We start from the raw sequence: 25,444 nt of genomic DNA, 5'->3' as shown, positions 1-25,444 counted from the left end.
GGGGCTCAAGCCAGTTCTGTGTTGTATTGATGGAAAGGAACACTAGATATTGAAACCCACTCCTGGTTGCTGCTGGCTGCACCTGGCAAAAGGTTCACACAGAGAAACACCAAGTTTAAAAGACATTGACAAATATCTTTCATGCCTTACCATAGTCTACAACAGAGTGGTAGCATGCAAAGCTTTCCCGTGTATCCGCTGCAATGGCTTTACTGAAAGTCATTCTTCTTTGTGGACAGGGACCTAGATTGAACAATTTAAATATATTCAACAGTCCCATTCTATCCTAAGAGAAACAAATGATCAGAAGCTGAAACTAGACAAATTCAGACTTGAAATAAGGCACAATTTTTTAACACTGCAGGTAACTAACCATTGGAACAATGTACCTAGGGATGTGATGAATTATTTTATCATATTGAAACTTTAAATCAAGACTGACTAACTTTCAAACAGAAGTTATGGTCTTGGTGCAGATACTACTGGGTGAGGTTCTATGGCCTGTGTTTTGCATGTCAGACTGGATGATCATAATTGTCCCTTCTGGCCCAAAAATGAACAGCTGGCTGCTATGAAGGAATGAATTCATTTGGAACTGATTCAATCACATTTATCAATACCTTACCTTCAGCACACTGGCAAACCTCTGCATGGCACAGTTTTGATAACATGGCACTCTGTCTGGGTGCACTGTAAAATACACTGCATTTTCTCCCTAAAGAAAGGAAACAAAATAATTTAATTCTCAAGCAGCCTAAATTGGAAAAGGCAACAATGAGCAGAGTTGCAGTTCAGCTTTGCAACAGAATGCCCCCAGTGCACTGAAGGTTCTTCTGTGCAACCTGAATGAGCAACTGCAGTCCCTTAACTCTATAATATTGATGGAAACTCATTGTTTGGATTCCAACTGAACAATGTGTTTAATTTTAAACCTGTTTTTTTGGTTTGTTTCATCACATAAAACATCTATTTAAAAAGGGATGCAGTCAACACTAATTTACAAGTTTTAAATAATGTCTATTAAGGACCTTTGTCCTATAAGCCATCTTTCTATCTCTGGGCCAGATAGTGTAAATTGGTCTAGCCCAATGTTTTCATTGTGCTCAGAATTATGACAGGTGGGGAAGATCAGAATCTAAACATCTCAGGATGGGGGTTTAGACTGGGCTCCAAGTGGTTGCTTGCAGTTTAGAGGTCTGAAGTTTGCCTGTTCTCTGCTATCCTCATCTGCTAGCAGAGGCAGTCTGAAGAGAGAAGAGAAATAGAACTTAATAACCTTACTGCTTTTAAGTCTCACAAGGAGTGGGACTTTGAGCAACCTCACATCAGGGTATCTTTCTTTTGCAAATATAGTTCACTGCCATGGCATTTACAGAGAAGATAGCAACAACTTTGTTCCCTATATTATATTGGTCTGAGAAGGCCATTGACTCTCAGAGCATGTCCACAACACAAATGAAGGTGTGACTGTAGCACAGGGAGGGAAACCTATGCTACCTTTATTCTAGCTAACACAGGTTACAATACCAGTGATGTGGTAAAACAGGCTAGCCCCTTGAGTAAAAGCCTGTTGGGGGCTCTGGGAATGTATTGAGGTTGCTAGAACCATGCCTCTATGTCTTCACTACTATTGTTATTCATGCTAGCTAGATGAAAGCTAGTGTTGGTGTGCCTACCAGGCTCCAGTCATGACTTCATTTGCAGCGTAGACATAACTTGAGAGGCACTATCTTCACTCTGGTTTGATGATGTTTACACAGAGAGCACAGCCACCTCTGACTTTCTTTGAATAGTCTCTCTTTCATTTCTCACCCATCAAGTACCATACACTGACTGTTTAGCTTTATCCTGGTTTAATCAGAACTTCAGTTGTATTTTGGCTCATAAATCTGATCATTCCAAATATCAGTCATAGAGCCAAGCAAGTGTAATTTAATCTAGTTTCTGTCTGCGTATTGCTACAATTCCCAATATTCTTCTTCCTCACCCCCAGGCTCCTTTATTTTAGCAGTTAAAATGAAATCTCTGATATTTAGATGAGAATAAGAAATGCACCATATCTTTCTATAGTGTATAGAAAGCTGCTATATATGATCTCAACCAAAGCCCCAGATTCAAACAGTGCTGAAGTTTCTAAATTCTTCTGGATTTGGATTTTGCAACTGGCACCTAGCTTTAGAATAGACCATACCAAAAACAAACTTCATTTCCCCCTAAAACTTTGAAATCTGTAGATAGATCTTAATTTTGCAACTTGGTTCCATTTCTAGAAATCAAAAAGTATAAATGAAATACTTTTACTGTGTTTGTGTCTGTAGAATGCCTAGCATTACAAGGCTCCGATCCTGATTGGGGACTCTAGGTTCTACTGGAAAACTCATGATATTTTGCAGTTGAAGTGTCTCCTTTCTATAAAGGACTTCTAAGAAGCCTAGGCTTTGGAGTACTTAGCTGGTTTGTAGGTTGGATGTTGTAAAGGAAAAGAGATGGTCTAATAAAGTGCTTCTCAAGCTATCTGATGTGGAGGACCAGCAATTTTTTTTTCCAATGTGCCAGGGACCAGTGCCATATTATAAACCTATTCAACCTTCCTATGAGGAAACTCGCCAAGGACTGGCAGCTGATGGCTTGCAGACCACCACCATTTTGAGAAGCACTGGTCTAATAAACAAAGCTCAGTGGTGGACAGATCCACAATGGAAAGCTTAAAGGAGAAAACATTATGTAAAACATCTACTGTTTCTTGAAAAATAAAAGTTCTGATGCAAATTCATCAATTAAACATTTTCTAGTTGATAACGATCCACACTACAAATACCACCACCATGTATGGCGCTACTTGATCACTGTGCTAACAGTACCATCAGAGGTCAAGGTCTGAATCAACATAGAGACTGAACTAGTCTTTTTGGCCCAGATCCTCAAGACATTTAGATGTCTAACTTCCATTTAATGTATTGAGTTAGGCACCTAAATACCTTTGAGAACCAGGGCCTTTGTCCTTAGAGTTGATCCCAGGGACAAATTTAGGGAAGCTTGGTCTACTGCTGCTCATACTCAATGCATAGGCGCCGACTTCCCCTCTTTGCCATGGGTGCTTGACTCCCCCCCGCTGCACCCATCCCACTCCATCCCTTCCATGATGCCCCACCCAGCTCTGTGTCTTCCCGCCCCTTCCCCACCCCCATTCAAAACCCTTTCCCAAAAGTCCCCACCCCAACTCTGCTCCTCCTTGCCCCTATTCCAACTCCTTCCACAAATCCCCGCTCTGGCCCTACCTCTTCCCCGCCTCCTCCCTTGAGTGTGCCATGTTCCTGCTTCTCCTCCCCTCCTGGAGGAGGAGGGGGGTGGTGGGTGAGGGGAGTTTGGCTGCCGGTGGGTGCAGAGCACCCACTAATTTTTTCCTGTGGAGCACCCATGGAGTTGGCGCCTATGGCTCTGTGATCTATGGAGATTAATTTTACACAAGCATGAAAAGTTCATTTAAAAACCTCATACAAGTAAAATTAGGTATTTTCAGTCCCCTGCAATCAATGCAAACCAGGAGATCACTTCTTGAGAAGGTCTCTGTTAAAGTGTGCTCTCGCTGTGACATTACCAGTCATTATTCAGAGGGGAGTCTTTTCATTAAGCACTGTTAGAAAAATATTGATTCACTCATCAAATTCCAATATACTAGGGTTTCCTCTCAACGGTCAGAAGGGGAAAATTCAATCTTGGCATCTTGCCCTTTCTAAATAGTTTCATGTTTATTTTTTCTGTACTACTGGGTCAGCTTACCAGGGTTGTAAAAATCATAAATGATGGCGTTTGCTGGCTGTACTAGACCCATGGGATTGATTTGCTTAGCCCCAAACGACACACAGTCTGGTTCGGATCCATTACTGAGCTGCAGAAAAAAAGCAAACACAAATAACATTTATTACAAAACGATAATTCATGCTCTCCAACCACTCCACAATTTATTCGTGTCTGTAGTGTTGGTTCTGCTGAACACTTTTTTTCTGACAGCATGGATGAATTAACTGTCTGTTTCAGCCACAAATGCATAAGGTTGTTCTTTCCCAGGTTATTGGGAGCTTTGAATCAATATGCTAAAGACTTGCTATTAAAGAATAAGCAGGTTTATTGGCTATGTACAGCATCGATGGTCTTCTCTTTCTGAGATCCTCACTCAGGGAAGTATCCCTAATCATCAGAGCACTTGCTTTATTTTAAGCATGTGCCTAAGTCCCACTGAAGTCATCCTGAACAGGAATGGAGGCTTAAAGGCTTTCCTGAATCAGGCCCTAACATCCCAGTGTCCTGTGCCAATATGCATTGGTTATTTTATAGAACTAAGGGACAGCTTTAGATCCATGTTAAGTATGTAACTGCACAGGGCCTGCAGCAGGGTAGACTAGGTCCCAAGGCCCCCTGCTGGAGGCCTTGCAGTCCTGCATCACCCTTTCCCAGAACAGAACTGTGAGAAGTCCTCTAGTCTAGGTAGCCTAGAGTGGCCGCAGAAGAGCGACCAACCAGAAGGGCTGCGAGAGCCACTAAATAAGGGTCCAATGAAAGGCAAGCAGCACAGCAGAGCCTTCAGTGGCTGTGTGGCATTTGAGGAGGGAGGATCAGGTGCGTGGCTGGACTGCGGACAGTTCACCAGACAGAACTGAGCCCCGTGAAGACTGCCAAAGACTGGCTGGCTGGATAGAGTAGCAGTAGAGCTATCAAAAAGTCAGTGGGGGCAGGCTGAGCCCAGAGGACTGAGCACAAGACCTGGCCAGACCAGACAAGGGCACCGAGATGTGCCCTGCTGGTCTGGTAGCAGACTGAGCCCAGGGAGGGCTGCTGAAATGGGAACCAGCTGAAGGTACCGAGACGGGCCACAGCTGGGTGTCTGAAGAAAGCAGTGCCTCTGGGAAGAAGCCGAAGAGCTACAGCCCCAAACCAGGGCTGTGATAAGAACTCAGGACTGTATATCCCAGAAGCGGGGATAGCATGTGCAGCTCGGCCAGAAGGCCAGGCTGCTGAAGGCCAGGTGAGAGAACCACTGGCTGGGGGACAGGTGGTGCTTGCGAGAGGTGGTTGCCACCCCACTGAAAGAACAAAAAACCAAAAGCAGGCTCATACCTAACCAAGAGAAAGGGGGCCATCCACAAAAGGTGGGTGCCCCACCCTGCAGTGAAAAGAACCATGTTTGCAGGCACTGTCAACCAGAGAAAAGGGGGCATGCACGAGAGGTGGGTGCTGACCCCATTACACTTAATTTACATACTGTTACATTTATTTATGATCCCCACATAAACACAATCACTTTGTCAGCCATAGCAGTACTAACATATCTAACATATCCCTTGTCCTTAATTATTTCTTTTCTTGCTGCTGCTTTCTGTGTAAATTACCTGCGAGTAACATCTATGCTTGAGTGTCACTTAAGGATGTGAAGCATCTCAAATGGCTGAAGGAAGCAGTCACCATGTGAAGTGATGCCACAGGGATGTCAGGGGCATTGTAGATACCCAGAAGGCAGATAATTTGAGGACGTCTTATCATGGGCCCTGATCCAGCAAAGCACATATTTAACTTTACACACATGGAAACACACTGTCTGTAATGGGATTACTCTCATGCCTGAAGTTATGCACATGCATAATTGCTTTGCAGGATTCAGGCCCTGGGGCCTCACAAATGTTAGCAATTGCTCTGGCTTGAATGGATTCATTAGGGGCTCTGTGACTTTGTTCCAAAGTCCTGGTCTAGAACATGGTATTAACCTTTCTGAGTATTACAAAGGCCTAAAGGTACTTTTGGAAAAGAATGGGTATGTCCTCTAATTAATTCATGATGGTACACTGTTGTCCGGTGTCTGGGTGAACTACATTGATCTGAGCAACAGTACCAACAATATACAGATTTAAAAGATATGCCTCTGAACATACTCCCTTCTTTATAGCATCACCTGACGGAAGTTGGAAAAGTCATACAGGATTCACTCACCTCCCCAAAGTAGAGCATAACCTTTCCTTCTTTGTACTCAAAGTGGTCGATGTATTGGTCTGCAGACTTTACCAACTACAAAAACAGAAACATCATTTTTACCTTGGTTTAAAATCTGTTTTGGCTTCTGCTGGCTGTCTTAAACTGCCTAGCTGTGTATTGTACTGGACTGGTTGATTCTTACTCAGAATGAACAGTTCCTTGGTCTGCTGTTCCTTTATGTGGTGGAGGACCTAGGCTATTTTCTGAATGAGTATATGGAGGGCCTGTTTGCTCATTTTGATTGTATTTTATTTATTTAATCCATTTATGAAGGGCACATTGTGAGCATCTAATGGTCATAAGACAAAAGAATACAAAATATTAAGATTTGAGTTGACTCAAGCAGCCAAACACCATATCCAGCCAGGGACTATTTAAAAAAAAAAAAAAAAAAAAAGTCTAGTAGGACAAATCCAGTAGTCATCAAACAAGCCACCTATCAACAAAAACAATCAATCCCTAACTAAGGGTATGTTTACACTATGTGAGCTAGTGGTGCAATTCACAGCTCATGTGTCTAGGGCTGTCAGTTAATTGCAGCTAACTCACACAATAACTCAAAAATACTAATTGTGATTAAAAAAATTAATTGTATTAATCACACTGTTAAGCAATAGAATATCAATTGATATTTATTAAATATTTTGGATGTTTTTCTACATTTCTAAATATATTGATTTATATTACAACAGATTACAAAGTGTACAGTGCTCACTTTATATTATTTTTTATTTCAAATATTTGCACTGTAAAAATGATAAACAAAAGAAATAGTATTTTTCAGTTCACCTCATACAAGTACCGTAGTGCAATCTCTTTATGAATTTGTAACTTACAAATGTAGATTTTTTTTTGTTACGTAACTGCACTCAGAACAAAACAAAGTAAAACTATAGAGCCTACAAGTCCACTCAGTCCTACTTCTTGTTCAGCCAGTTGCTAAGACAAACAAGTTTGTTTACATTTATGGGAGATACTGCTGCCTGCTTCTTCTTATCAAAAATAATAATTTAAAGTGAGCACTGTACACTTTGTATTCTGTGTTATAATTTAAATGTAGAAAAACATCAAAAATAGTTAATGAATGTCAATTGAATTGTATTGTTTAACAATACACAATTTTTTATCATGATTAATTTTTTAGTTTTTCGCGTGAATTAACTGTGATTGATCGACAGCCCTCTTTCCATAATGAAAATGTCTGTCCCGATTCTCAGTTTCCTGTTAATTATTCTGCAAACTTTTGAGATACCTGGGGCTAAAAACCAGCTCTTGTGATAAATAAAGACTTCCAAAGAGCAGCGCAAAAATAATAAATTAAATTACAGATGTCAATGAAAGAAATGCTCCTCACCTGCTCAAGTTCAGCTGTGTCAGGTTCCAAGCCACTTAAAAGTGAGAGATCAACTAGAGACATCTTTGGTATATTGGGACCTGCGGATCTTTTAGGGAAAATTGCTGTTAGTAAATGCTTACATTGTACAACATATGCAGTGTTGCTGTCGCTATGTCAGTCCCAGGACATTAGAAACACTAAGTGAGTAAGGTAATATCTTCTATTGGACCAAATTCCATTGATGAGAGAGAGAGAGACAAGCTTTCTGTGTAACCTTGTCTCTCTCACTAATGGAAGTTGGTCCAATAAAAGATATTACCTCCCCCATCATGTCTCTCTACATTGTACATTTACATTTTGTTACAAAGAGGGACTTCTGAAGAGCCTGACCATTCCTGCCTGGTGATGATGAAACAGATTCTGATTCCTATTGCCAATGAGCACAATCCAAAGCTTTCCTAAAAGCCATTTATTTAAACTTATCTACCTAGGCAAGTAAATAGCTAAAATTTATGTCTAGAGACTAAATTCCTAAATATGCAACTGTCTTTTGTGCTTTTCTAATGCACTTTAATTCCTCTCCGTTCCCAAATTCTTCAGAGTTGGATTATTTTTGTTGAGCCGTCTCCGATTTCTTGAAGATGATGACTGTATGTTACATTTACATGGTGCCTCTCATCAGAAGCTGTTACAATGTGTTTTACAAATGTCAGTGGCTCTTCGATAATTCATGCTGTGGTAAACCACAACCCCTTAAATCCACACTGGATTGCAAGTGTGCAGTGCACTGTAACACAGTTCAGGGCAGGGCCGGCTCTAGGTTTTTTGCTGCCCCAAGCAAAAAATTTTTTGGCTGCCTCCCATCCCAGTCCTGGGCTCTCCCCTCCCCACCAGTGTCCTCCCCCACTGCACCCCCTGCTGCCCAAGTTCTGGGCTCTCCCCCACCCAAAAACACAACCTCCTTGTTCACCACAGCAATCCCTGTTTACACTTGCAGTGCGGATCAAACCGTTTCTCCTATTTTTATTTCACTTTAGTATAAATCTCACCCCCCATCCCCTGCAAGCCCAGCTTTAGTACTCCAAATGCACATGGAAGGCATAGGGACTAACCCTCAAACTTGTACCCGGAAAGGGATGGGGATCTAGTAAAGAGGGTTCAGGCAGAGGAGTGGGTGTGGGGGTGTTGGGGGCTCTGCACTGGCAGAGAAGCAGGGTGTGCTGTACTCACAGAGGAGGGTGGAGGAGGAGAGCGGGTATGAGGAGGGTTGCAGGAGAAGAGGTGCAGGGGAAGGGGGAGGTGCGGGAGGAGAGGGCTAAGGGAGGGTACAAGGGGAGAGGTGCAGGTGAAGGGAGAGTACAAGGGGAAGGGGTGCAGTGAAGGAGAGATGGGGGAGGTACAAATGAAGAGGCTGAGAGCAGGATGGGGGGTGCAAGGGCTGAGAGGGGCAGGCGCTGACAGCTGCTTTCCCAGCCTCGTGGAGGCAGAGCTGAGAGGATGGACACTGATCCCCAGGTGCCCGAGCTGTGGGGGTCCCCCGGCGGGGCAGTATTCCCCACTGCCCCACTCGGAGCCAAGCTCTGCCTCTCCCTGTCCCTGGCGCTGTGGGGGCCTGGGGCAGGCAGTGCGGGGCAGAGGCGGGGAAGGTGCACGGCAGGCTGGGTCTGGGGCTATGAGGGGGCGGTGGCAGCTCCCTGGCAGCTTGGGCTGCCCAGACACTCACCCCATCAGCGCATGAGCTGGGATCCGCACCCACTGCCCAGAACGGTGGCGCTCTGCACAGCCCACTCAGGCGGGGAAACACTGTGCCGCCCTGGGGAGACTCAGGGCAGCAGCAGTGGCAGCAGCAGGACCCCTTCTCCCTCCCTGCATCTCGGGCCCTGCTTCCCTCCCTCCCCAGCTCCTCTCACACTCTGGGAACCCCTCTTGCCACTGCAGCCCGGGCTTGGCTCCAGGGGACGATGCTCTGGCTCTCCAGAGGCAGGGCTCTGGCCAGGGCCAGCTCCGGCTTTCTGCTGCCCCAAGCAAAAAAAAAAAAAAAAAAGTGTGGGGGGGGGAAGAGGGGAGGTGGAGTGCCACCCCTTGGAGAGTGCCACCCCAAGCAATGGGTATATAAAGGTACCTACCCCAGCTGTCCCATTCATAATGCTGCACTGCTTTTTGGAGAGATGCTGTCATCTCTGTAGCCATAGTGAGTAAAGAAGATGGCTACTACCATCCTAGTTTTCAAAGAGGGGATGTCTTGTTGTTTGCTAATCCACAGTGGGAGCAAGCAAAATGGCTGCTGCAACCCTATTCTGTATAGGACACTATGTTCTGCCAGCTCTGCCCTTTCCTGCTTTTGGATTAGCAAACAACAAGACATCCCCTCTCTGAAAATTAGGATGGTAGGAGCCATCTTCTTCATTCATTATAGCTACAGAACAAAAGCAAGTTACAAACTCCTGCCTAAAACTCTGAGCTGCCATTGCTTAAAAGCCACCATTAAACAGGAGGGGAGTGAAACAGCAGCCTTAATAAAGGCCCTTCTCACCCATTGGGCTCCAGTGCCTCTACTACACAACTACCAGTTTCTCTTCATTCCCATGGTTCCAAAAGAGCCAGGGGCACTGAGAGCCAGACCTTCCCCTCTGCTCTTCACACAACAGCATGAGAACCTGGTCTATCTTTGGAGAAGCCCCGCCAGCCAATAGTAAATAGACTAGTTCTTTTCCAGGGCATTAATGAGTGCGAGGGAGTGGGGGAGAATGTGTGACATCCACAGGGAGAGGGAGGTTACTCACACAGGGCACACACCAACACTCCGTGATCTGCAAACTACACTAATCCCACTGAGGTTCCTCTTCTCTTTGGTGTCGTTTATTGAGTTTCTGTTGTTTATATATGCTTAAGTGCAACCACCTCTGGGGTGGAGGGCAGCAGCCAGGTGAATAGTTGGCATACAATACAACTATGGGGATATAAGGGATGAGTTAATTTTTGACCAAGAACACTGGGGCAAAATCTTACATTAAAACAAACAGACAGACAGACAAACTATTCTTTAATGTTATGCAGAGCAGACAGGAGCTTGGTGCTTAAGATCTGGTGTGAATGGCTCATACCCCATACACTGCATGGAAATCAGCTTTACTGTCTTGCAAGACAAAGAGCTGAGCCACCATGCTGGGATTTGAACGTGTGCTTCCAGAAAGACAACAAATGGCAGAAAGATGTATAAGACCAAGACTTCCTAACCAAAAGAGTGTAATCTCACTAATAGAGTTAACCTAGTCCTGAACCTACCTGACGCAGACTTTGTAACGTAATGATTCTGTTTTACCGGGAACAGGCACCTCTCTCTTCCTTCTACTGCGGATGTCAAACCATTCTATCTGGCTCATGGGCTCATCTCTTCTGGTTTCCGTCGCATGGTCCTCCCCATAATCATAGTCCTCTTCCTCAGCATCCAGAGCACCTGGAGGTGTTAGACACAATCAGACCCTGTCAGACTGGGATGAAAAGCTTGCTGATTGCTCTCCTTTTTGCACTTTGTGAGGGATCCGTGCTGACTCCTGCCACCTCCACTGCTTTTATAAACTTCACTTTTCTCAGTCTCATTATCTCATGTATCTTTGAAATTGAAGCTTCAAATAAATGCCTGCAATAATCACCATTATTTTTAATTTGTATGAGAGTAGCACCTAGAAGTCCCAGCTGAGATTGGGGCCCCATCTGTAAATACACAAAGACAATTCCTGCCCCAAAGAGCTAACAATCTAAGGAAAAAAGACAGACAGCACTCAGTGGAGGTGCTCCAACTGAAGTGACTTCAGTATAATAAATAGCTAAAAGACAGACACAGGAAATGTTAACTCTTTTTGGGTGGGAACCATAATACACAGAGATATTAAGTCATTTGGCCAAGAAGGCCACCCTTGCTCTCTAGTAATAACTAATAATAATAACATAAGAAGGCCACCCTTGCTCTCTAGTAATAACTAATAATAATAACATAAGTATATTTATTAAGCACCCTCCAAAAAGTCAACTGGGATCTTATAAAACAATTCTTAAAATATTACTACATGTAATAAAAATACAAATTGTCCTGAAGGCACTATAGTAGATACCTTTCTTTTTTCCCAATCTAATCAGCTAAAAAGTCATAGGATACTATCAAGGTTTAGCCAAATTTGCCATCATTAAAAACAGTTGTTCTGTTTTCTTTTCACTTACTTGAATATTTGACGTTCCCTTCCATTTCAACTTCCAGAATCAAGTCATTACATGTGGTGTTCTCCATTTCAACAGAATAATATATTTTTTGTATCTGAAAAAAAAAAGAGAACATCCTAAAAGCTCCTTTAAATAACAAAGAATTTAACCAAACAGGTCTGCAGCAATTCATCTGATTGTGCACATACTGGAAGTTACATTTGATCAGGGAGAGTGAGAGAGATTCCATAGAAACTAGTTTTAGGCAGGTTTGTACTTGGTATGACTCAGCCATGCCTCTGATGCAGCTACCAGTGCTATAGCAGCTACCCTACTTGTGATAGCTCAATGAGAACTATCACGAGTCTATGTGCATGAGCAGGGGACTCACACCCATAGCTCATAATGTAGTTATAGGTACAGTTTATCTCCTGATGACTGTAGTGGATACAACAATGACAGACTGATGAGCAATATTCAAAGACCTAAATGGCCTGGGACCTACCCACTTAGGGTGATCCAACAGCAAATGTGAAAAATCAGGATGGGGGTGGGGGGTAATAGGAGCCTATATAAGAAAAAGACCCAAAAATCGGGACTGTCCCTATAAAATCAGGACATCTGGTCACCCTATACCCACTTCAAACACCCCCTCCTCGTCCCCTACCAACAGCACTCAGTGGAGGTGCGCAAACTGAAGTAATTTAAGTGTAATTAATAGCTAATAGGCAGTTCTCCATGAGGCTCCATAGACTTTGGAATTTTTCCCTGTAGCCGGGTCCAAAACAGACAAAATCTGTGACCTTCAGGGCTCTCTGCATCTATTTGCCAGGGATTTGGGGGAGAGCAGAGATGCATAAGGACAGGGTCTTAGGCAGTATGGGGTAGTGATTGCTTTGCTTAGTTACTGTTCGGCAGGATCTGAGAAGGGGTGAGGCTGCCTGAGGTTCCTTCCTGCACTGTGTGTAATTGGAAGTGATGGCAGGGCAGGCCCCTACAGATGTGAATTAGTACCGTTTTCTTTTTGAAAGAGAAAAATAAAATGAAACTTATAAGTTTTCAAGCTCCATCTTACACTCAGTGTCCCATTTCCTTGGCCCTTTACCGTCACTTCAACTTTGCTTCCGAGGTCAAACTGCAAACCAAACCAAACAGCAGACATTTAACACTTTGGCCACTATTCACGTTGTCTTTTTACTGTGATTCCTGAGAGTCTTGCTTGTTGTCTGGAATCTGGGCAACCACGTTAGAAGGTATTCCCTGTTTGCCATGAGTGAGGGACAATAGGGGTTCCCCCACCCTAGTGCAGGGTTGTAACAGTTCCCTAACTGTCATTCAAGGAACTATGGGGCATGTCTTCTCCTACCTCACTAAAGTGATCCCTGCAGCAGGAGTAGGGATCATTTTTCCAGGCCCCATTGCATTGTGGGTCAGAGCAAAGGACATATCTTGCCTCTTCCCTCCCCTAAGATGACCCTGAATGGACAGATGACTGCAGTGGTCCTTCCCATTGGAGGGAAAGCAGCAATCTGAACATCTGGAAGAGGCAGAAAGGTGCCTATAAATGTTAAATATTATTATTACACAGAAAAATGGCTGCAACCAAAGTACATCAAGGTTGCTGAGAAATGAAGACATTCCTTCTGTTCTCAAACTAGGAAATATCCCAACTTAGAACAATAAAGGGTTGAGTACCTGTAGTTCTTCCTGAATCTGGACATTGTTACTGTTCAGGTTAAAATAGTGCTTTTTGTGCCTTCCAGGTAGGTTTAATGCAAGATTCAGAATGGTGGGATCGCTTTCTATAGTCTGTATGCTATACTGTGACAAAGCTTCCAGGGCCACCACTGTATCCTGTGTGAGATTGAAACACAAATGAATACCAGCCACACTGGAGTCTTTCAGCAATAGCAAAGTGCTCTAGTCACATGCCTTTCCTTGTAAGTAACTCCTCATTCAGATGTCTCCTTTTTAGATCTCTGTTCCTTTGAGGTTCTCTCTTTGAAGTCTCCACATGTCTGCTCATCCACCTCAATCCATTCATCTTATTTTCCATATTGTTCTATCAACATTTTGGATCAGATCTCCAATGGATATAAATCTTCGTAGCTCCATTGAAGTCATGGAACCCTCACTAATCCATATTGTTTTTTTCTGAGGGCCAAATTCTCAGGCGTTTACTTAAGGACCTCAGGACTGTGGGCTTCAATCAAAATAAGCAACTTTCTACCAATGGAAAATCCAGTTTCACCCCATAACATTATGATCCTGAACTGCTGTAAAAGACTGCCTGGTTGGACCCATAAAAATATTTATCTTTCCATATTTATTGGAAGAGTTTATAAGGGTATTTTACAGTATTTTCCCCCCACACATTCCATTGAGCCTGAAAGCCAGATACCTGTGTAGAACAGTATCCACCACCATATTTCCTTTTTTCTATTAACCATGTAGCAATAGGTTCTGCATACTTGATATCCTTCTGGCATAATGTCTGAAGTAATGCGTAAGCGGTAGCTTCTATAGAAACTGCATCTTCACCATTTCCCCAGTAGCGCTGTTGCATTGCTGAAACAATAACTCAGTCCTTGAATCAATCCGGGGAAGGTATTTTCCAAAAATTGCTTCAATTTAGCTCAATTTAGAAAAATATAGGTAATTTATTTCATAGTAATGATTCCACCCAAGAAAGAAAGCCACCACCACTCTGACAATATAAGAAGCAAAGGTTATTAAAAACCAGCTTCCAAACAGAGTTTTGACTTATCCCAGCCATTATAGTGCATTGATCACAATGTACTGACCCAGTTGTTATAGAGTACTGATCCTAAGGTATGCAATGCCAACTCAGTGCTGTGCTAAGATTGTTTCTGGGGATAGCTTAAAGGTAGAATTATTATTCCAATAGGTCTAGAATTAATAATCTGCATATAACCTACATTTAATCACACTGGCCTTATTGCACCTCATCTTGTTTTAATTATGTTGCAACAGCACACAAGGACTTTGGCTAGGAAGAGTGCTTTATAAATCAAATCACCATGTAAGAATAATTATTAGTACCTGCATCGAGTGTAGAAATTTCTCTTAAAATCTGTTCTGCTCGTTTGGCTTCTGAGCTATTGTGTTTCACAAGAGCCAGAGCGTAGGCAGAGATTGCAACTGAGTAGAAGTTCAGCTGAGGTGAGAGTTCTCGATGCACGTAAGCGACAGCTTTCTCAATGCCTCGTTTCTGTGGAAATAAATATGGATCAGTTTGGAGGGTGATACAAAACCAATGCAAAAGGTAACACTGATCTGAGTTCCAATGAATTATAACAACACAATGCAGATATTTCTAAATTAAATTGAATGGGAGTGAGGAGACCCTAGTAATTGTGGTTAAGAATAATGCAAAACAATTATATTTGTTGAAGATTTTGGCAGGGAATAAAATGATTTCTGATATGAGCACTAGCTGGCCTATGCTAAAATAGATGGGCTATTTGAGTTGCAATTGCTCCATTTACAAGGAGTACAAAATTCTCATCAGAAACTCCCTGCTACATACAGCTGATTTCTGGAGGAGAAGAGGAGGCACCTTTAGCATCTGATTGCAATGGTTGTGGCACCAGATCCTAATTTTCTGGGAGAGGAAGGCTTCGAAGACGATGCAGGCAGTAATATGTGCAATAACAAGATACTTCAAGATGAATATTTGTCCAATGCACTGAATTTATAAAGTGCCAGATAAGTGCTAAACAGCATTGTTTGGCCAAATCCTGAGTTTATTACTCAATTTTTACATAGTCCTTTCTCAGACAAAAATGGGAGTTTGCCTGAATAGGGACTTCAGGATCTGGGGCTATTAATTATTATTAATTATTTATTATCACTAGGGTCAAATTCAAGACAAATGAAAAGAAATACATTTTCACATAATGCTAAATTAAACTGTGGAATTCATTGCTACAGTATGTCACTGTAGCCAAAAACATAGCAAGATTAAAAAAGGGATTGGCCGTCAATATGGATAACAAGAATACAGAGAGGTTGATTCTAACATAGGCTGTGGGAGAGAGACTAAAATTTATGATTCAAGGGTTAAGCCAGTCTCTAATTATTAGAGTTAGGAGGTTTCGTTCACCTTCCACTGAAGCATCTAGTGCTGGCCACTGTTCAGTCTGGCTATTACTATATTCCTCTGTTCCTGCTTCTACCTAGAACCATGATTTTATTACCTGACCATGGATTACAGAATAATTATTGTGTTTGAAGCTCAAAGGACATGGCTTTTAGTCCTGGCTTCATTTTGTAACAGTATTTATAGTGCTGGCTTCCAAGTTTACCCATCTGTTTAATGGATAACAGCACTTCCATCCTCACAGGGGCATTGTGAGGACTAATTCATTTAAATGTGAGATCTTCCTATGAAAGAAGCTATAGAAAAGCAAAGTATCATAAGCACACCACTGACAATGGCCTGGTTCCCTCCACTGGTGTAAAATCACATTTCCCTGGGCCCACTGTTCCTCTTGCACTATAGAAAGGATTCACTCCAATGAGAGCAAGTACTGATGCTGTCACTTACCTTCCCTCTGGCTCTGACCTGTGGGAGGGTAGCTTTAAAATCTGCTAGGGGCTTCAAAGAAACTTGCTACTAGAGGTAGCCAAGGGGATGCATTGAATCAATGTGTCCTCCAGTCACATTGGCCTGCACTATGTGCTTTTGGGGATCTGCAGTCTCCCCACAGTGGAGGAAAGGTTGTGGTTGTTTTGCACTGCACCAGCCCAGCAGACTTGTGGCCACTGAGGTGCTGTGACTGTATTTCTCCCAACAGAAATTTGAGTTGAATCTGGCCCAATAAGTGTAAGGGTGGTGCCACAGTGGAAATACAGCCTCAATAGTGAAGATGAGGCCAAGGACATGCTCAGGAATTTCTATGCCGCTAAACCGAGCACAGTACACATGCCAGCACAAAACAAATGCACGTAAAAAGAGAATGAAAGATATAAGGAGAAAAGAAAAGCAGGCTTCTTACCACCTCAGAAGACTTAGAGTCATCGAAAGCCCTCAAGGCCTCTTGCATAGCGATGGTTATAAAGGCTGTCAAAGCCAAATGTTCTTCAGCTTTCCCAACTCCACCCTAGAAGGTTAATCATGGGAAAGCTTCTAAAGCATACATTTGTTTTATTATTAAATTGAGCAAATCTAATTTTATTTCTTTGTATGAAAAATCACCACCACCACCACCACACGGTCACACTTTTGTTGCTAATACACCCACCCTAACATCCTTCTCCATTCTCCCAGCCACACTTTCTTTTTCTATTGTATAAGTATTTTTTTTTCATTCATAGATTCATAGCTTTTAAAGTAAAAAAAGATGATTGGATCCTCTACTCTAACCTTCTATAACACAGGCCTTTACATGTTCCCCAATTACTCCTATACTGAGCCCAATAACTTGTCTAAAGCACAGCTTCCAGGAAGGCATCCTGTCTTGATGTGAGGACATCAAAAGATGAGAATCCACCACTTCCCTTGGTAGTTTGTCTGAATGGTTTATCACAGTCCTGGTTAAAAATGTGTGCTGTATCCCTAATTTGAATTTGTCTGGCTTCAGCTTGCAGCCACTAGTTCTTTTTATATCTTTTTCTGATAGATTATAGAGCCCTTTAGTACCTAGTATCTTCTCCTGATGAAGGTACTTATACACTGTAATTGAATCACTACTTTATCTTCTTAATAAACTGAACTGATTGAGTTCCTTGAGTCTCTCACTGTGAGGCGTTTTGACTCATTTTGCGGTTTTTTTTCTGCACCTTCTGCCTTTAGAAAAAGTCTTAATTCCTCCCCAGTCTGCCTCAAATACTCATCCTTTTAAAGAGTTAAAAATATTTTCCTGCAAGAGCTGTTGATTTTTTCCTCCTCACACACAATTATATGGGAAGCAAAAGATAAAAGTCCAGAATCAGGGGGAAACAAAACAAAACAAAACACATAGCCACATCATCAGCTGGTATAGTCCCAATGATTTCAATAGAGTGACACCGATTTACAGAATTTGAGAATCTGGCCCGTATGGGAACAGGTTCTTATCATTTTCAGTGACCAACCTGCATAAGTCTGTCCATCACTGGGTGAGGGTCACGGAATGAGCCATCCGCCTGCTGTTGTCCAAGCAAGTAGGAAACAGCTTTGTGTATGTAACGGTCTTCGACACTGATGTATTTTCTGCACCTTGTGAGCACTTTAGCAATGAATGCAGTCAGCCTGTATAAAAGAAACTGGTTTCATTTTCTAAACTCATTGATATTTGTGGTTTGCTAACACGAATTAGTACTAGGGTTGTCAAGCAATTAAAAAAATTAATCATGATTAATCAAGCAATTACAAAATTAATCACGGTTAATTGCTCTGTTAAACAATAATAGAATACCATTTATTTAAATATTTTTGGATGTTTTCTATATTTTCAAATATGTTGATTTCAATTACAACACAAAATACAAAGTCTACAGTGCACTCAAAAATAAAACAATGTAAAACTTTAGAGCCTGCAAGTCCACTCACTCCTACTTCTTGTTCAGCCAATCGCTCAGACAAAAAAGTTTGTTTACATTTGCAAGAGATAATGTGCCCTCTTCTTATTTACAAGGTCACCTGAAAATGAGAAGAGGTGTTCACATGGCACTGTTGCAGCTGGCATTGCTAGGTATTTATGTGCCAGGGCTCCAGCAGTAATTCTATTGTGATTAAAACTGGATTCATCGTGATTAATTTTTTTGAGTTTATTGTGTGAGTTAACTGCAATTAATTGACAGTCCTAATTAGTATGTCAGAAGATTCTGATACAATTTTGCACAAGCTACTGCTATGTATAACGTTGACCAGTCAGTGGTAATTATAGGGCAATGCCGAAAGATACACCTCTACCTCGATATAACGCTGTCCTCATGAGCCAAAAAATCTTACCGCGTTATAGGTGAAACCATGTTATATTGAACTTGCTTTGATCCACTGGAGTGCGCAGCCCTGCCCGTCCAAAGCACTGCTTTATTGCGTTATATCTGAATTCGTGTTATATCGGGTTGCGTTATATAGAGGTAGCGGTGTTTACAAGGCATTCAGAAAGACTGAAGAATCTCAGTGCAATTCATACCTTAGGGTACAACACTACTCACTACCACACTGGGCCCAGTTCTCTTCTGACACTGGTTTTTCATGAGTGTAAAAGATAGAGATAGATATACAAAAAGATAGAGAGAAAGACAGAGACAGCCTCATGTACAATGAAGCCTGGTTTACACACCAAGTTGCATTGGTTTAACTAGCAGTGTGAATTTCTATTGCTTTATTTATACCAGATAACCCCCTGTGTTTATACTCTTCTTGCACTGATAAGTTTAAAATAAACCAATATACAGGGGTGAAAGTGGGCTGCTACTGGTTGGTATGGTGTACCTGTAAGAAGCTGGTACTAGCTCATAAGCAGCTGATGTTAAAGCACTTTAACATCGCTGCCCATTTTGCCCCCTCCATCAGGAGCCCTGGGCCCTTTTAAATTGCCACCGGAACTCCGGGCGGCGTGGGCCAGGCAGTGCAGATGGGCTGGCTGGGGGAGGCTGATCCCCCAGTCTTGCCCCTTCTGCTTGAGGCCCCGCCTTTTTCACTTGAGGCCCAGAGCTGGGACCCCTTACCAGTAAGTGTTTCATTTTAATTTCACCCCACCAGTATAAGCAGTTTTAAACATATATAGAAGTGTCCGCCCAGGTGCCTGCTCTTATTATTAAACAATGCTTGCACATGCCCACATAATTACATCACCATTAGCTGTTCACTGAAAGTTGTTCAGAAAAAAAAGTTGTCTCACTTTATTAATAATAAAAACTATTTGGCCATAAAAGCCAAAGAATCAAAGTTTAGGCACACAGACTTGCATCCATATATTTTCAAATACCTATTTTGCATGCTCACATGCTGTGTATGTAGCTAATTTATCTGTGTACATATTAGATGCACTCAAGTATATGGGCGCAATTTGACCACAAAAGCCAGGAACTAAATTTCTGATGCACTATGTGTGACAACACGGGCATTTTAGAATATAAAACAACAACTAAGGCAGATTATGACGCATACACTACCATGTACTGCTGGGAGTTGTTTTGAATGCTCCATAAGAGCCATCCTCCTTCTGAAATTCAAGAAGTCTTGTGTAACCTGCATAAACAAGCAATCAGATATATTGGGTAAGAATATTACTGTGCATGGACTTGTATTTATGCACTTTGGGCCTTTACATGCTACACCTGGATTAACATGGAAGTACCCTCCACTACTTTTGTTTGCTCCTCATAAAAGTTGTGTGTGTGTGTGTGTGTGTTTGTGTGTGTGTGAGATTGCGACAGCAGGCCCTTTGGAATAAAGTAGAGGAAAGGGAGCATGAGTTTTGTTTAAGTCCTACCTTGATGGGTCTACTTGGATTGGCATAAGGGCATCACTGTTACAAGCATTTGTGGATACCAAGGAATTTCTGCCTGGTGGGTCCCTGAAAATCCATCCCCAAGTACTGCCACTTTCTTAAGCAACTGCACAAGGGGTTGAAATAAGACACAAAAGAGGCTGTGAGGTCCAGCAGATAGTACACATAACTGGAAGTCAGGAGATCTAGGCTCCATTCCCAGCTCTGCCATTGACTTGAACAGATCACTTCATTTTTCTGCACCTCATTTTCCCATCTTTAATGTGAGCATGATACTCAATCTTGTAAAGCTCTTTCTGATCTATTGATAAAAGGCACAGTAGAACTATGTTTTATTAATAATAATTAATCACCACTAATAGAATAGCATCACATTTCCTTGGGGGATTTTAGATAAATACAACTACTAAGAAAATGAAACAATGTCTGACCAAACACCTCAGGTTCAAAGTGTTTCTGTTTTCCAGTCAGATGCGTGCAACACATTCTAACATACTTTAGGTTTGCATTGCACTCTAATTCATTGTTAAGATGCACAGAAGCCAATGATGGTGGGAACAAATTATTCTGATGAGGCCCTTGGTAACAGATATACACAAGGCTAAAGAACTCCATTCAGCTAACTGCCAAACAAAAATGTATTTTCTATCATTACTCTTCATGGGTGAGATTCTGTGCTGCACAACACAGCACTCATAGCCCATGGAGGAATGTGGATATGGTGGCTTTAAGTCATTTGCGTGCTCTCCCAATTCTGGGATGCTCAGCAGGCCCTGATGTAACACAAACAGCCCTTGGACCAGTGTAAGTTATGGCAGCCTGTCATTGGCTGCCTATGGGTCACAGCACTGCCTGGATTGCCGTAGCCCCACATGCTACAATCCAGGCCTCCCGGCACCCCTCTCACCTCCAGCATCTCCCAGCATGTGGCCAGCCTTTGCTGCATCTGAGGCATTTTGGGTTATTCTGGTTCTTTGACCCAGTGTAAAGGCACTGGAGCGAGGGAAGGGTTTGTCTACACCAGAGGTGGGCAAACTTTTTGGCCTGAGGGCCATATCTGGGTATAGAAATTTTATGGTGGGCAGTGAATGCTCATGAAATTGGGGGTTCGAGTGCGGGCTCTGTGTGGGAGTGCAGGCTCTGAGGTGGGGCCAGAAATGAGGAGTTCAGGGTACAGGAGGGGGCTCTGGCCTGGGGTAGGGATGCAGGAGGGGATGAGGGGTCTAGCTGGGGGCGTAGACTCGGGGGTTGGGCTGGGTGTTAGGATATAGATATTCAGGCCTCTCTGCAAAGGCCTATACTTTAAAAACGTAGGTGTATTTTTAAGCACTTAGCTAGTTATAGAGGTATAAAAGAAAGAATCAAAATCACTATCTGTGTAAGGGCCTTCTCTTACTGTGACAGTCTGAGGCTCTGTTCTTAGGCTAAGGCCTTCGGCTAAGCAGCAGAGGCAGCCATAAGCTGGGAAGTGTATGGTCACATCCTTACATTCCAAACTAGTCACATTGAAATAAGGTGCTATTGGGCTATTAGGAATACAATCCTGTTCTGATAATACCTATCACCTCCAGAGAAAGGGAAGAGCCTAAAAGATTTAAAGAAAACGTAGTTTGGTAGTATCCTGTCTGTCAAGACTCATTTATCAATAGCTGGGGTGTAAAATCCTCATTTCTGTATTGTTCTATCACTGTAGTCTCCACTTCCCTATTCTTTGTCTGTATAATCTCTGTCTGGTTCTCTGATTGTTTCTGTCTGCTGTATAAATAATTTTGTTGGGTGTAAACCAATTAAGGTGGTGGGATATAATTGGTTAGATAATCATGTTACAATACGTTAGGATTGGTTAATTAAATTTCAGTAAAATGATTGGTTGAGGTATAGCTAAGCAGTTTTACTATATAGTCTGCAGTCAATCAAGAACTAAAGGGGGGGAATGGGAGTGCGGGAATTGGAATCATGTTTTGATAAAGGGGTGGGGGGGAGGAATGGGTATGGGAACAAGGACACAGACAAGGCTCTGTGGTGTCAGAGCTGGGAAGGGGGACACTGAGGAAGGAAACTGGAATCGTGCTTGCTGGAAGTTCACCCCAATAAACATTGAATTGTTTGCACTTTCTGACTTCAGGTATTGTTGCTCTCTGTTTATGTGAGAAGGACCAGGGAAGTGAATGGGTGAAGGAATAAGCCCTCTAACACTGGGGATGAGGGGCTTGGGGTGCAGGAGGGTGCTCTGGGCAGAGGGTGGGGGGGTTGGAGCACAGGAAAAGATCTGGAGTGCAGGCTTTGGGTGGCACTTACCTCAAGCAGCTCCCAGAAGCAGCTCCAACTCCTATGCGGAGGCACGGCCAGGCAGCGCTGTGCACTGCCCCAGTCCGCAGGCACTGCCCTCAAAGCTCCTGGAAGCAGCGGCATATTCCCCCTCTGACTCCTACGTGGAGGCGCAGCGCCAGTCAGATGGCTCTGTGTGCTGCCGCGTCTGCAGGAACCGCCCTTACAGCTCCCATTGGCCATGGTTCCCTGCCAATGGGAGCTGTACGGAGGAAGCAGGTGGAGCTCCCTGGATGCCTCTATGCATAGGAGTTGGAGTAGGGAGATGCTGCTGCTGCTGGGAATAGTGTGTAGCCACGGCATGTTCAGAGCTGGGCAAGCCCCAGACCCCGCTCCCCAGAAAGAGCTTGAGGGTCAGATTAAAAGGTCTGAGGGGCCAGACGCAGCCTGTAGTTTGCCCATCCCTGGTCTACACAAATACTTAGTTTGCCACAAGCTGGGGTGTTAATCTACTCTGTGCTAGGCTGCCACTCACTAAGCGTTCATGTGGACTCTGCTGCCATGCACTAAACGTTCCATAGCGCACTTCTGACCTACGCTGCTTCAAATAAGAGTAGATCAAAGCACACAAAGGTCCACATGGATGCATATTGTGCAGCAGGCTAGTGTGCGGGTAGATCTACACCCCTGTTTGCTTGTGTAGACAAATCCTGAGTTAACCGTTGGCTTCTAAGCTGAGTGAGGAATTGAGATCTACCAACAGAAGATGGGGCAGAATAAGATGATGACTGGCTGGACACATGGATTGGCTTCTGGCACTGAAGTCTATGAAAAAGAGGGCTAAGATTTTAAAACACTAGTGATTTCAAGTACCCCAATTTTTTGGTGCCCATGTTAAGGTACCTTGAAAGGGATCCATTTTTAAAGGGCAGGCACTCAGCACTTTCTGAAAACCAGGCTCTTTAAGGTGTCTCAGGCAAGATGCCCAAAATGTGAGGCATCTTAAAATCATCACATAGTGTTTAAAATTTTGGCCAGCAGTCTTGAGATATCCTTGCTTCCTACCAGTCTCTGCCTCCTAGCTGGTATAGAGCCCTCAAGCTGCCACAGACCCCAGGAAGTTAGCAAGTCTTCAGCTGACAGCCATCAGACAACTGTCCAATTGCCTATGGGTAAGGTGCAAAAAGCAGTTTTCTTTCTGCCTGTGGGTAACCCGAAAACTGCTGTGAAGAATCTTTCTGTATTTCCCATATTTCATTGTCACAACTGAGCTGAGACAAACACAAAGAACTCCAGCCCTAGGCTAAGTTCTGTGGATAGTTAAAAGCACTTGAAAAAAAATCTGGGGCTTAGAATGAAAGTTCCTCCTTCAAACACACCCAGGATCCCCAGGCAGGAACTGCTGTTAATGGCCCCACTGGCTCACCTTCACCTGGCTGAGGTGTGTCATGTCCTGCACAAGGGCTGGATCCCTAGGCAGGACTAGCCATACTAGTGTTACTAGATTCATATATACTTGTGTCTATGGTCAGCTGACATAGAATCACAGAACTGTTGGGCTCGAAGGGACCTCAAGAAGTCATCAAGTCCAGCCCCCTGCACTGTGGCAGAACCAAGTAAACCTAGGTGATCCCTGACTGGTGCATGTCCAACCACTTCTTAAAAACCTCCAATGAGGGGAATTCCACAACCTCCCTTGGAAACCTGTTCCAGAGCTTAACTACTCCTTTAGTTACTGTCTTCTTTATAACAGCCTTTAACATATTGGAAGTCTGTTATCATGCCCCCCTCTGTCTACTTTTTTCAAGACTAAACATGACCATTTTTAAAAACTTTTCTTCATAGCTCAAGTTTTCTAAACCTTTTCTCATTTTTGTTGCTCTCCTCTGGACTTTCTAATTTGTCCACATCTTTCCTGAAGCGTGACACCCAGAACTGGACACAGTACTCCAGATGAGGCCTCACTAGTGCTGAGTACAGTGGGACAATTACTTTTTTTGTCTTACACATAACACTCCTGTTAATACATCCCAGAAAGATATTAGCATCTTTTGCAGCTGCATCATATTGTTGACTCATATTCAATTTGTAGTCCACTATAATACCCAGATCCTTTTCAGCAGCACTACTGTCTAGCCAGTTATTTCCCATTTCGTCGTTGTTGTGCTTTCTGATTTTTCCTTCCTAAATTAAGTGCTTTGTCCTGGTTTTTACTGAATTTCATCTTGTTGAATTCAGACCAATTCTCCACTCTGAATTCTAATCCTATCCTCCAAAGTGCTTGCAACTCTTCCCGATTGGTGTCATCTGCAAATTTTATAAGCACATTCTCCACTCCATTACCCAAATCATTAATGAAAATACTGAATTGTACCGGACTCAAGGCTGACTGCGGCAGGACCCCAGTAGATATGCCCTCCCAGTTTGACAGCAAACCATCGATAACTACTCTTTGAATATGGCCTTTCAACCAATTGAATACCCACCTTATAGTAATTAAATCTAGATCATCTTTCCCTAATTTGCTTATGAGAGTATCATGCAGCACTGTCAAAAGCCTTATTAAAAGCATCACATCTACTGCTTCTCCCCATCCACTAGGCCAGTAAGCCTGTCAAAGAAGGAAATTAGGTTGACCTGGCATGATTTGTTCCTGTTTAATCCATGCTGGCTATTCCTTATAACCCTATTATAACCCTCCACACATTTACAAATTGCTTGTTTAATAATTTGCTCCGGTATCTTTCTAGGTATCGAAGTGAGGCTGGCTATGCTATAATTTCCTGTGTCCTCATTTCACCCCTTTTTAAAAATAGGCACCATGTTTGCCCTTCTCAAGTCTTCTGGGACCTCATCTGTCCTCTAGGATGGATCAATTTCAATATTCATATTAGAGTGTGTTTGGCTTATAAGCAAGTACAGTTGGTAATCATATATATAAGCTCTGTTGTAATAAAGACACAACAGGAATATGTTTCACCACCATATAATTCTTATAATGAGAATATTTTTTTAATAGCTATTTATTTAAGGGGAGAAACCGTAGGTTTGATTCTATTCTGCATGTTGCACAATGACAACTCTGTAGTAAGGTTTGCAATGTCTTACTTCACGCCCAGTCTTATATGACGGCCTGTAAAAACTTCAAAGG

At 42.8% G+C, this 25,444-nt stretch overlaps 1 protein-coding gene across 1 annotated transcript in view; it reads right to left on the bottom strand.

Moving 5' to 3' along the window:
- The window catches only part of LOC115652173 (complement C4-like), a 93,716-nt gene that overhangs the window by 12,527 nt on the left and 55,745 nt on the right, over window positions 1-25,444 (bottom strand). The window contains 14 exon segments of the mRNA XM_030563872.1: window positions 151-243; window positions 626-715; window positions 3,781-3,889; window positions 5,983-6,057; window positions 7,379-7,466; window positions 10,646-10,817; window positions 11,579-11,672; window positions 12,633-12,692; window positions 13,253-13,411; window positions 13,959-14,125; window positions 14,621-14,789; window positions 16,579-16,683; window positions 17,657-17,813; window positions 19,688-19,763. Coding sequence (XP_030419732.1) covers window positions 151-243; window positions 626-715; window positions 3,781-3,889; window positions 5,983-6,057; window positions 7,379-7,466; window positions 10,646-10,817; window positions 11,579-11,672; window positions 12,633-12,692; window positions 13,253-13,411; window positions 13,959-14,125; window positions 14,621-14,789; window positions 16,579-16,683; window positions 17,657-17,813; window positions 19,688-19,763 — 1,614 coding nt within the window.

Source organism: Gopherus evgoodei, chromosome 1 (assembly GCF_007399415.2).
Source record: "Gopherus evgoodei ecotype Sinaloan lineage chromosome 1, rGopEvg1_v1.p, whole genome shotgun sequence".
Lineage (NCBI taxonomy): Eukaryota > Metazoa > Chordata > Testudines > Testudinidae > Gopherus > Gopherus evgoodei.
This window is presented reverse-complemented; position numbering and strand designations above follow the sequence as displayed.